We start from the raw sequence: 13,443 nt of genomic DNA, 5'->3' as shown, positions 1-13,443 counted from the left end.
GTGTGTGTTAGAAAGGTAACCAGACAAACAAGTAGCTAATGCGCTGCGTAATTCAGAATGTGCGCGACAACACATGAATTAATTTCTCTTGTTAAATGTTTTTATCTTCATGGCAAAGCATGAAGCTCTCCTCACGATATTCAGAGTCGTTCTTTTCCTACTTAGTAAGCAGACACGGATATTTAAATATCCCCTCCCCTAAATTACTATGAATTGAGTAATCTGCATTGGTAAGATCGATTTTTTTTCCTAAATCAGAACTGCATAGCAACGCATTTCCTGAAAAGTACGACAAACAGGACTGGTGCATTTACTGTCATGCCGCCATTGACGACTTGCATCCACAGTTTGCTGTTCATAAGCCGATATTATTGCATCCCGGTTTTTTAGAATGGTTTACAAAGTATCTGTGGGAATGTTGAAATTTGTAGCAATATCTTTCTTTTTCTTGTACGGTGTTGCATTATTCACCGCTTTCAACACCTCATTTTTGTCTGTTTTTGCAGACAAAAAATGCAGTAAAGAGGCGGATAATACAAGTTAATACATTTCCCAATATCCTTTACACTCAGGTGTTTGAAGTACAGCGCTTCGTTTTATTCACATTTTTCTTCCCTGCGCTAACAGGAAATTCGTGTCAAGTGAATTAGTATTATAAGAAGCAATTTACAATACGCGACTGCTAAATTTTGCCTGGACCTTGTAGAAAATTTGTACTCGTATCAGGAAATGCGTCCGAGTTCGCTTTAACGGGAATTCACTGTATATCATAAAAAAATTTGAGCTATTGTTAGAAGACAACACCTGTTTTTAAAATGCTTTTGACAGTAAGCTATGGTAAACAGCATTTGATGACTCACTATCCCAGGCTGATGAGCCAAGGCATTTAATGAAAACATAATTTCCATGTAGGCGCACAGGGTGACACCTGCTATGTTTACTGTGAATTTATGTAAGTCATGCAACAGAAGCAAGCTGGTGCATCATTCATATACAGATGCCTTCTCCTGCTGGTTTGAATAACCTTTCTCCTTGGCTTCATACTGCTCTTTTTTATATAAAAGCTTCAGTAATTTCCCAGCATTTTAACTCCCAATTCCCTCCCGGTCCTGTCAAGTAATGCTTTTCCTAGATGTGATGGCATTGTCCCTGCCATCAGTAGGATTTGAAGCTTCCTCTGTGCTATTTTTTGTGTTCCCACCATAACACAATATTGAAAATAACTAAGGCCCTGTCTAATCCGTGGCGAGATCTTTAAAAAATGCAGCTCAATTGTTGCCAAAGCATGAATTATGAAGGTAATTTAAAAAGCCTTACAAACATCATTTAATTTTCTTATTTCATAAAAATACCGATCTGAAAGAGCAGAATCGTGAAATACTAGCATTATTTTTTAATGCCAATTATACATACATATATAAGTAGAAATGTTTTCCAATAAATCGCTTACAAAGAATCAAGTCCAGCAAAGTTTCTAGACTGACTGGTGCATTTACAGTATTTCACAGTAAATAAAGTTGGAACACAAAAGCCAGCCAAGACATACAGTGCACAAGCAGTACATTTCAAACAAAAATGCCCTTGCTACATTTTCAGATACTGCCAAGCATGGCCTATAGCACTGACAAATACACCTTTTTTAAACTGTTGCAGACTTTGTTTTAGCTTGAATTCATGCTGTACTGTCTGTACAGGAACACCTGTGATCAAGTGAGCATTCCCTAGGGCTTTACCGGAAAACTGACGTCAGGTATCTACCTCTTAAAAAAGGTATATAAAAGAAGAAAAAAAGGACCTGTAACTTTTTATTTTTTAACTAGGAGTTAGTGTATTTGTGTAAGTATTAAAAGTTGCCAATAGTTGCTATGGCGAGAAATGTTTTCAATATAAATCAGTACTTGCCACTACTGAGGTAGACATTGCTGGGCTTTATTCACTTCTCCACAACCAGATTTCAAGTCACAAATCGTAAATGACATTTCAAAGTGCAATTCCCTTTCAACATATCACATTTTTGTTCAGCCACCGGGGCATGTAATATAAGTATGTATAAATTATGTTTGGAATTAAATAAAGTAATTTAAAGGAAAGATTAAAATGGCATACTGTAATATTCAACAATCCAGCTATACCAGGGGACTCCAATTCTGATCCTGGAGGGCTGGTGTCACTCCTGGTTGTTGTTACAACTGTACCCTAAATTAATTAACTGGACCAATTAAGCTTCTAATAAGCTCTTAATTGGTCCAATTAAGTAATTTAAGATACAGTTGGAACAAAAACCAGGAGGGACAACGGCCCTCCTGGACCAGGATTGGAGACCCCTGAGCTATACAAATTGCAGTCTATTTAGTACATTAAGATACATTCTGATGTACATTTAATTTCTATTGAGCATGCCTTCTAACAATTGTCAACAGTATCAAATCGCTCAAAGTAAACACATTTTAGTTAAGAATTGTAAGCATGATTTCCACTCACTGAAACCAGGGTTTCAAGGAGGGTGATTTACACTGCTGTGCCACCCAAACCCCAGTTGCTCACTTCTAATTAAGCTGAAGGCAATTCCATTGCCTTCCATCACCATTAGGATTAGATGTGAAAAGAAGTTGGATAGGAGTAGCGACTTCAAACTGGCTAATAAAGCACTGTATTATCTGTAAGCAAAGAGTTGTACTTTGATACATAAACAGACAAACACAAATCCAGTTCCCATAGCTGCAATCTAATCGTTTTTCCACACCCTGCCCTTAAATAGCACTGTTTGGATCAGTAAATTTAATGAAACACTGTGCCACAAGACTAGACCTACAGTATATCCAATTAGATCTCCCCACAACACTTAAGGCAAGGATTTAATTTCTTCTTCCACTGCCTGAGAGCTGGCTGACTGCTGAATAAACTTCAAGCCCAACATTGCCCCCCTGTCTCACCTTGTGAGGCCATGTTGCAATTCTCTCTCAGACATACACACACACCTGCTAATAGGGCCCGGTAGAGTAAACAGGAACTTTACTTGATAAGAAGCTGTAGAACCAGCTGATCCTAAGGCAGCTTTGGTCAAGCTTGTAAGTGTAAATGTGACAAAAATTCAACTTCAAGAAAGTCAAATTCTTATTGAATTTGCGGTTCACTGGCCCACCAAACCACAGTCATAAACTAAACAATGAGAGACAAGGGTCTGGATGAAATCCAGTTATACCACTCATGGTATAACTGGTAGTGATGTATGACCATGTTCTGAAACGCCATGGTCTTGAAAAGTTGAGGTGAATAATGAGATCAATTTCAGTAGAACATGGTTTAGATGTGGTGCAAAGCACCATGCATGGTCTGATAATGGTTATGCTTAGTAAATCAGGGTTGACCATGTTAGTAGTAGAATGATATAAAGAGAACCTTGTTGAACGATTAACACATTCACATGAGATTTTATACACAGTAATTCTGCACTCATGTTACAAGCGATATTGTGTACAATACTGGCCTGCTGAGTACAAGCTGCAAAATGCTGCTTTGGCTTGCTCAAGATTAGATCTTCAAATAGACCTGTCATGAACAATTAGTCTAAATACAACTTGTTAGACGCCACCCTCCCTCTGAATCTGTCAAATGGTCTGAAGTCAGACATATGCCTTGCAAGCTGTATACTGAAAGTATCCCTGTGTACCCCAGAGCTATTTATGAATTATTATTTATTATTAGTCTATTTTGTACAGTTCCTAACAATACCCATATAATTTGTTAGACTAAATTTCAGTAAACCGATAGGAACAGACAAGTCTGTCTGTATTTTTGAATAATACTATAAACTGCTGAAACCCTGTTATGCAGTCAGTTTCATTTGCATAGTTTGTATGGAATCCCACGGCATGAAATCTTGCACATAATATAATTTTTTTTTTTGGGGAGTGGGATGATTTTAGTGGTGGTTTTAGAATACAAATACTGCTGGTACACAGTTTACATGTGCTCTTAATTGTACTGTAATTGTTGATATGTATTTTTTGTATACAACTGTAAGTCACCCTGTGTAAGGGCATCTGCTAAGAAATAATTAATAATGATAATAATAATAATGTGCAATTTGTATTCAGTCTCAAAACCTGCTGAAACAGAAGGACTAGATTTATTTTTGGTACCCTAGATAAATTAATTAATCCTTCACCTAATAGCCCTACCCTTCTTGACATTGGCTCCTCTCACAGCTGCAATGACTTCTTACATTTCTTTAAAAATTAAATACTAGACATCAGAAATGAGATTCCACATTCACCTTCTATTAAAGAGAACTCCAGCACAACTACACCTATGAAGGCTACTATGGAGACTTTTTCTTTGATTACCTTACAGGAACTGACAGAGCTAGTTCAACATATGAGAGCTACTACATGCTCTCTTGATCCTATTCCTACAAAACTATTAAAATATGTTCTTGGTGTTATTAATACCCACATTTTAAAAATTATAAATGGTTCACTTTCCTCTGGTATAGTTCCCTCAGCACTTAAGAGCACCTGTCATGTTTTTTTTTTTAACTTAAATTAAATCAGCTGTATTAATTTGTTATAAAACTGGAAAAATAAAATGTAAAAAAATGTTTCTGTGCCCATATGTTGAGATAAAAGCGGATCCTAAGCCACGGCCACTGAAAACGCTCCATTTGTGCCTGCCTCACCTGTGACGTAGTGGGAGGCAGGAACACGCCACACGCTGTACTGACTGACAGACTGTGACAGTCTGGCTCGCAGTGGTGATGTGGATGACGTCACGGACCCGGAAGTAACTCAAACCAAACAGTGGATGGGCGGTTGAAGCTGAGTGTTAGTGCACTCAGCGTATTTAATAAACAAAACAAAAGATTTAAACAAAAACACAAAACATAAAGGCGCGAGGGCCAAACGAATAAACAAACAAACAAGTAAGTGATGTGCTGGGAAATCCAGCACGTCTTAGCAATTGTTTTGTTAATGTTGCTTTTTCTCTCTCCGCTCTCCCGTACTCTCCTCTACACTCTCAACCCCGAGTGCAGAGTGCTGCTGGTTTATATACTCTGGCCGAGGGATTTAACTAGTTGGTAATTATCTTATTATCCCCCGGCCAGAGTCTGCACGCGTTTGGTAAGGATGCATGACTGTCAGCTATTTAAGTAATCAGTAGCTGATCAGCCATGCATCCTCACGGGGTTTTTTAAATAATAATAAAAGACGCGGCGCTTTTACCCGCGCCGCAAACAAAAATACAAATAATAATAAATAGGGGCGGGACACTCCGCCACACATGCCCCCCCTTGTGCGCAGCACACATGGCCTTTTCGGCCACCTCCCCCCTTAGTCCCCAAAGTCCCGGTCAGCAGTCCCGGCGCAGGAACAGGGGCAGCAACGGGCCAAAGGTGGCAGCCACGGTGGGATGTCCTCCTCCCACCCAAACAGCCGTAGTGTTCCAATGGCCCGCGCACCGGCCAGCTCCTCTGGCCAAAAAATTTTTGGGGGTGGTCTCCAGACCTGCCCCCCTTCTTCATGGCCGACAGCTCCCCTCCGTGGGGCTCTGGCCACCCTTTCTCCTGCAGCGAAATTGCTGCGGGGGAAGCTGGTCTCCTGACCTCCCCCCCCTTCTTCATGGCTGACAGCTGCCCTTCACGGGGCTCCAGCCACAGTATTTCCTGCCGCGAAAGTGCGGCTGGGGGAGCTGGTCTCCTGACCTCCCCCCCCTTTTCCATGGCTGGCAGCTCCCCTTCGTGGGGCTCTGACCACATGATCTCTGGCCGCGAAAGTGCGGCTGGGGGAGCTGGTCTCCTGACCTCCCCCCCTTTCTTCATGGCCGGCAGCTCCCCTCCGTGGGGCTCCGACCACAGTGTAGTGACCCCAGGCGAAGCAGGATCCCTGGCGACCCCAGGCAAAGCAGGATCCCTGGCGACCCCAGGCGAAGCAGGATCCCTGGCGACCCCAGGCGAAGCAGGATCCCTGGCGACCCCAGGCGAAGCAGGATCCCTGGCGACCCCAGGCGAAGCAGGATCCCTGGCGACCCCAGGCGATGTGGAACAGGCAGCCCCAGGCGATGCGAGGCAGGCATCCCTGGGTGGTGCGAGGCAGGGCAGGAGCAGTCCTTCCCATGACGGTGGATGTGGAACCAGCAGGTATTCACCCTCTGCTGGTGGAGGTGGGAGGGGAAAGCAGTCCTCCCACAGCGGCTGAGACGGAACCAGCAGGTATTCACCCTCTGCTGGTGGAGCTGGGAGTGGCAAGCAGTCCTCCCACGGCGGCTGAGGCGGAACCAGCAGGTATTCATCCTCTGCTGGTGGAGGTGGGAGGGGCAAGCAGTCCTCCCACGACGGTTGAGGCAGAACCAGCAGGCATTCATCCTCTGCTGGTGGAGGTGGGAGGGGCAAGCAGTCCTCCCACGACGGTGGAGGCGGAACCAGCAGGCATTCACCCTCTGCTGGTGGAGGTGGGAGGGGCAAGCAGTCCTCCCACGACGGTGGATGTGGAACCAGCAGGCATTCACCCTCTGCTGGTGGAGGTGGCGGAGGCAGAGGCAGCTCTTGCTGCTCTGCTCCTGGTGATGGTGGAGACAGAAGCAGCTCCTGCTGCCCTGCTCCTGGTGGTGGTGGAGACAGAGGCAGCTCCTGCTGCTCTGCTCCTGGTGGTGGTGGAGGCAGAGGCGATGGGGCGGATGCTGGCCACTCAGAGGGAGGCTGTGGCGGTGCTGGCTCCCTCTGCTGTGGCGGCTGGGCTGGTGTGTGCCGTGCTCCCTTCAGCAGCATAAATAGAGGCTGCTGGGGAACACCAGCATCCTGCCCTTCTCCCCCCCAGAAAAATTCAGGGGGTTGAGCCTGTAACTCCTCCCCTTCTGGCTCTTGGGACTGCAGCTTGGGTCCTACGGCTGTGGAAGCGCAGACTTCCACCTCTTGGGCTATGGACGCACCGACTCCCCCCTCTTTGGGCTGTGGACGCACCGACTCCTCCCTCTTGGGCTGTGGACGCACCGACTCCTCCCTCTTGGGCTGTGGACGCACCGACTCCCCCCTCTTGGGCGTAGGACGTTCGGGCTCCTCCCACTCGGGCGTAGGACGTTCGGGCTCCTCCCACTCGGGCGTAGGACGTTCGGGCTCCTCCCACTCGGGCGTAGGACGTTCGGGCTCCTCCCACTCGGGCGTAGGACGTTCGGGCTCCTCCCCAGGCTGTGGAGGCGAAACCAGCAGGCATTCTCCCTCTGCTGGTGGAGACAGTAGCGATGGCTCCTCTCCCTCTGATGCTGGAGACGGTAGCGATGGCTCCTCTCCCTCTGATGCTGGAGATGGCAGCGATGGCTCCTCTCCCTCTGATGCTGGAGACGGTAGCGATGGCTCCTCTCCCTCTGATGCTGGAGACGGTAGCGATGGCTCCTCTCCCTCTGATGCTGGAGACGGCAGCGATGGCTCCTCTCCCTCTGGCGCTGGAGACGGCAGCGATGGCTCCTCTCCCTCTGGCGCTGGAGACGGCAGCGATGGCTCCTCTCCCTCTGGCGCTGGAGACGGCAGCGATGGCTCCTCTCCCTCTGGCGCTGGAGACGGCAGCGATGGCTCCTCTCCCTCTGGCGCTGGAGACGGCAGCGATGGCTCCTCTCCCTCTGGCGCTGGAGACGGCAGCGATGGCTCCTCTCCCTCTGATGCTGGAGATGGCAGCAGCAGGGTCTCTCCCATATCCGCAGCCAGGTAGTTGAACACCATGGCTGCGATGTCTGGGAGGGAAGCTGGGTGGTGTTGCTGTTCCCAGGCCTCCCAGCGCTCCCCATCTCTTGCCCACAGGAGGTTGATCACTGCAGGGAGGGCTTCCTCATAATCCCTCCCCGGCTCCACCAGCCAGTCCCAGACTCCCTCAGAGGAGAGTGCATTCGTCCTCTTTGGAGGATGCAGGTCCTCCCTCACTGGACGCTCTGGCTCCTCTTTCTCCTGCCATGGAGGGGGTTGGTCTGGTGCCACGTGCCCAACCTCACCAACCGCGAAGCACCACTCCTCACCCTTCAGGCAGGTGAGGCAGATATCCAGTGTGGCAAGGTAAGGCTGATGTTGCTGCGCCTCCTGCTGCTGTTGTTGCTGCTGCTGCTGCTTTCTCCTCCGGCTACTTTTCCCCATTTTTAATTTGAAAAAAAAAACGAACAAACAAAAAAAAAAAACGCACTTTTCAATCCTGGTCCGGCTGTTGGAGGCGTTGTTTGTCCCACGCAGGACACCATATGTGACAGTCTGGCTCGCAGTGGTGATGTGGATGACGTCACGGACCCGGAAGTAACTCAAACCAAACAGTGGATGGGCGGTTGAAGCTGAGTGTTAGTGCACTCAGCGTATTTAATAAACAAAACAAAAGATTTAAACAAAAACACAAAACATAAAGGCGCGAGGGCCAAACGAATAAACAAACAAACAAGTAAGTGATGTGCTGGGAAATCCAGCACGTCTTAGCAATTGTTTTGTTAATGTTGCTTTTTCTCTCTCCGCTCTCCCGTACTCTCCTCTACACTCTCAACCCCGAGTGCAGAGTGCTGCTGGTTTATATACTCTGGCCGAGGGATTTAACTAGTTGGTAATTATCTTATTATCCCCCGGCCAGAGTCTGCACGCGTTTGGTAAGGATGCATGACTGTCAGCTATTTAAGTAATCAGTAGCTGATCAGCCATGCATCCTCACGGGGTTTTTTAAATAATAATAAAAGACGCGGCGCTTTTACCCGCGCCGCAAACAAAAATACAAATAATAATAAATAGGGGCGGGACACTCCGCCACACAGACACAGTGTGAAAGACAGGGTCTGTGATGGTAAACAAGTAAAGATGGTAAAGAGCTCTTGTCAGGCAAATTGAAAACATCGATCGTAGAAATAATAACGCATATGTGTTAAGGAGGGGTGTCTGAATAAATCCAGATGAATCTTGCTAAAAAAAAATACAATTGTTTTCAAAAGAGAAAGCTTGGAATAGGTAATGAGGCAGAATTTACATTATAGAGAGGAGAAAACTTGCCACCGGAACTCTTTGGATTCCCAGGATGCACTGCTTCGGCTCAGACAGAAGTTGCAATGTTAAATTGGCGGAGTTGACTATCTTTTGTATATAGAAGATCTTTGGGTTTGTGCAAGTAAAAGGGCAGGATTTCTTGACCAAGTCTGTCCATTCAAGGAACTCAATGGTGTAGCATAATCATGATGCTTAGCAATGAAAAAGGTGTCACACTTGTTATTAAAAGCTAAAATATACATTACTGCTTCACATGTTAAAAACAAAAGAAAAAGTGAGAGACAGTGGCTCCAGGTGTGTGTGTACAGCTGTCGTCAAAAGTTTACATACCCCAACTTCGGGAAATTTCCATACATTAGTATTTGTATATGTATCTGTATACCTACACTGCACACACACAGACTGTACCACACGTTTTGCACCACCCTATAGAATTAACTAATTTCGCTTCATAAAGTCTAATGAAACCTGTTGAATAATGAGACCTTAACATATTGAATTACATACCGCTTTGTACTGAATTTTTTTTTTAAATGTGACATTTCGAAATCTAACATGAAACACTGTACTACTATTATGACTTCTGGTAGTTTTTTGGTATGACTTGTTTGACATTATTTTGTAGTTTCTTTGATTACATGATGTTAAATAAACTATCTAAATTATGTTCATATAGTTTATTATTATTATTATTATTATTATTATTATTATTATTATTATTATTATTATTATTATTATTATTATGATGTCTCAATCCTAAAAAACTTTTGGCCATAACTTTACATACAGTGTTGCAAAGGTTTTCAGTAGAGAACATTTATGGGTCTATGAGTAACTTCAAATGGGACATGTGTCAACGGGTTAAGAACTTGCTTTGATAATGTTTCCTGTCAAAAGCTGTGAATCTTACACCAATGTATAGCTAAAAAAAAAAAAAAAACAGATAGAAATGTAATTAGATCTGTGTGACCTGATACATTGCATTACAGTACAAAACAAATGTGTGTGACAGATGCATTAACAATCCTCCTGCATCTATTCTGATTGCAAATGTACAGAATTATTGAAAAAAATGCACTTGCTGTTGAACAGTTTGGACATGATGCATTATGTAGTAAATAAGTATACACTGCAGTACATAACTGTACTCATTTTAGCTGCCTGAGTTCTTAAGGGACAGAATTGACAATGTGCCAAGAAGATGTTTGCAGTTCCTGTTGTCCTTTTTAGTAGAAAGAAAACATCAATCAGAGAGAAAACTGACCTAGTTTTACATTCATCTGGAAGCTAAATAAAAAAAATGCTTAGGTTGATATGAAATAAATTGGTCACAAAATGAAGCACAATAAATTCTTCTGTGGGACTCACCAAACTATCCCCTGAGCCCCGGAACCAATGGGCTTGAGGTTCTGGTACCGTTTGAGAACTGTGAAGGTGGAGTCTCCTACTTCCACGCTGTAGAACTGGTTGTCCACTTTGCTTTTGCTCATGTTGTAATGTTTGGCGATGTATGAAACATCCACTTGTTTACCAAATCCCTGTTAAAATAAAAAATAAAAAATCAGCAACACAATTAGAATGTGCGTGGCTTGTAACTCTTAGATTGTTAAGCAGTGATTCTGTGAAAGATCGAGTTAGGAGACCAATTTTATTTCTCTGTCAGGTGGTTCTTTGCAGATAATTTATTTACAGTATCTTGATATAACTGTATAGGGTTAATTTCTTGGATTTATCAGTTGACCAAGTGATTGTGTCCAGCCAAATGCCAGCTTCAGTCCTCCTTCAAATATAATGCAAATTATAACATCCTTGTCATGCATTCCCTTTGTATGTGATATTCTCTAATGAACACATTTAAAGGTTTTACTTATTTCAATTTGAACTAAATAACCAAAGTAACAGTTTCAAAACAGGACCTGTTTATCACTAAAGTAATGGCTACTCAAAGCTGTCAAGTTAAGTATTTGTTAAACACCAGGATTATTGGTTTGACCTTTTAGGTTGTTCATTATGTGTTGCAACATGCCACTTAATATTTACACAGTAGCATCAGATGTTGGCAGTTACTGTATATTTATATGTCAGACTTTTTTCAGCCTAACAAGGAGGCGATATTAATGTAAAGTATCAATTAGGCATGTGCAAAAACATTTGGCTAAAATCTCTCCCCACTCTCCACTTGATTCTTTTTTTTAATTTAGTCATTGCCAATTATTTTTATTATTTTCTCCCAATTTAGAATGGCCAATTATTTTTTAAGCTCAGCTCACCGCTACCAAACCTGCGCTGACTCGGGAGGGCGAAGACAAACACACACTGTCTTCCGAAGCGTGTGTCGTCAGCCGACCGCTTTTTTTCACACTGCGGACTCACCATGCAGCCGCCCAAGAGCTACAGCGTCGGAGGACAACGCAGCTCTCGAGCAGCTTACAGGCAAGCCCGCAGGCGCCCGGCCAGACTACAGGGGTCGCTGGTGCGGGGTGAGCCGAGGACACCCTGGCCGACCTAGCCCTCCCTCCCCCTGGGCGATGCTCGGCCAATTGTGCAATGCCCTCTGGGTGCTTCCACGGTCGGCTGTGGAATAGCCTGGACTTGAACTCGTGACGTCCAGACTATAGAGCGCATCCTGCACTCCACGTGGAGCTCTTTTACTGGATGCGCCACTCGGGAGCCCACTTGATTCTTTTTTTAGTGGCTAACGTTTCAATGTCTTTTTTCTTAAATGGAAGACCAGGTGCAAAGGGCCCTATTCTCAAACCTATAACTCAAGTAACGATTAATGGATTTAATTGGGAAATAGTGATCCGAAACGGTTAATCTCTATTCAGTAATGCGATTGTCGCTCACTCCCCCACCCACAGTTGGAGTTACACCTGATCCGAAATGCAGCGCCATGAGCACATACTAGTGTTAAAGAATGCTTAAAAGGCAGGAGAGCTGCAGTTTTTCAGTCAACAAAAAGCAATTAACCTGTTACAAACCCATGAGTGTTGAATTGAAATCGCTTTTATAATTTGTTTGTATTAATTTGTTTTACTAATTGTTGCACCTTCAACCTCATGAGCTTTTTAAAGACAGTTTTTATGAATAAAGTTTGATATTCATTATATACAGATTAATGAAGGTCAATCTGTATTTATTCATAAAATTAATTTATTCATAAAACAGAATCCTTAAAGTGTTGTGCATATGGGCCTATTGCAGTGTTGTATCATCAAAATTCATTCCAGTATGGGTTTTTGTTCCAATCAGTTCCTATATACTCTAGACAGTATAATTGACCCTAGTCTGGAATAAAGACCTGGACTGGGATGATCTTGAGGTCCAGTGTTGTCTAAAAATTCATCTTTGTGCCAGTATTTGATGTCATCATGTATCGCATATATAGGTTGCTTACAGTAATTAGATTCAAGTGAATAAGAATGTGAACTGTATAAATAAAGAAGGTTACAGAGACATTAAACTAATTGTACATTACAAACGCTACAAATGAGGTTTTCTAAAGCTTTCATCACTTAGCAATGTCAACTGCATATGTAAATAACCTTTAAGTCTAAATAACACTCCATTAACATAATAGGTAGTATTGCCTGAAACCGAGTCTATAATGCCTTCCCAGAATTGATTTTTCTTTTGAGTGATGACAAGAATACAAGAAAGCTACCAGCATTCAAATGACCTTCTGCTTCAGATAATGTTAACATTTGTATAATGCAGGAAACACATTTTGGCAGATTTCCGGAAAAAAGTCACGCGCTTGTAACATTTTTAGGACGCACAAGGGCTGTACATTAGCCAGAAACCATGTCCTGTGTATTACATAATATTAGGAAAATCTAACTTATAGCCTTTAATCCAAATAAACATGAAGAGTGTGGGACATTAACAGTCAGGCATGCCATGTTAGCTTCCCCACAAAGTTCGACCAATGCATCTCAATCTCGACATATGGCAACCCTGATTATATAGTTCTGATATTGGACACTGTTTAAACAGAGTCTATAACAGTGTCAAAAGTCTATGGACAGTCTAGCTTTTCAAATTCAGACTGTAGTCCACTTAGCCCACTATTCCTCTGTACACTATAAAAACACTTCTGTGGCAAGAAAAAGTGAGTGGCTACTTTTTTAACATCAACATTCTGTTTGTGTTTGAGACAAAGGAGTTCATGCTTATTAATTCATGATCTGCTCTGAACTTTTATGAAAAGATCCTATTATTTTCACTGACACTGTCCATGTCAAATATATCTCAAACGGATCATTAATCAAACTTTTAGAAAGCTGTTTACAAGTGAGAAATACTAATTTAATCAATATCAATACACACTGTCAATAGTTCTTTTGAAATAAGTGACACCATTTCATTTTTTTTAACATTTAATGTAATTTCTCATTCATGTGGAATATGTGACAGATCATTTCCTCTTGGTTTGAATAGGAAGCAATATG

At 43.3% G+C, this 13,443-nt stretch overlaps 1 protein-coding gene across 7 annotated transcripts in view; it reads right to left on the bottom strand.

Annotated features, from left to right (window-relative positions):
- Nucleotides 1-13,443, bottom strand: part of LOC117409061 (mitogen-activated protein kinase 10) — a 94,246-nt gene that overhangs the window by 35,320 nt on the left and 45,483 nt on the right. For all 7 annotated transcript variants that reach the window (XM_059019112.1, XM_059019319.1, XM_059019266.1 and 4 more), the window contains one exon: nt 10,361-10,530. In XM_059019112.1, coding sequence (XP_058875095.1) covers nt 10,361-10,530 — 170 coding nt within the window. The remainder of the gene's footprint in view (nt 1-10,360; nt 10,531-13,443) is intronic.

Source organism: Acipenser ruthenus, chromosome 1, assembly GCF_902713425.1.
Source record: "Acipenser ruthenus chromosome 1, fAciRut3.2 maternal haplotype, whole genome shotgun sequence".
Taxonomy (NCBI): Eukaryota; Metazoa; Chordata; class Actinopteri; order Acipenseriformes; family Acipenseridae; genus Acipenser; species Acipenser ruthenus.
The sequence above is the reverse complement of the archived record's forward strand: the minus strand, read 5'-3'. Positions and strand labels throughout refer to the sequence as shown.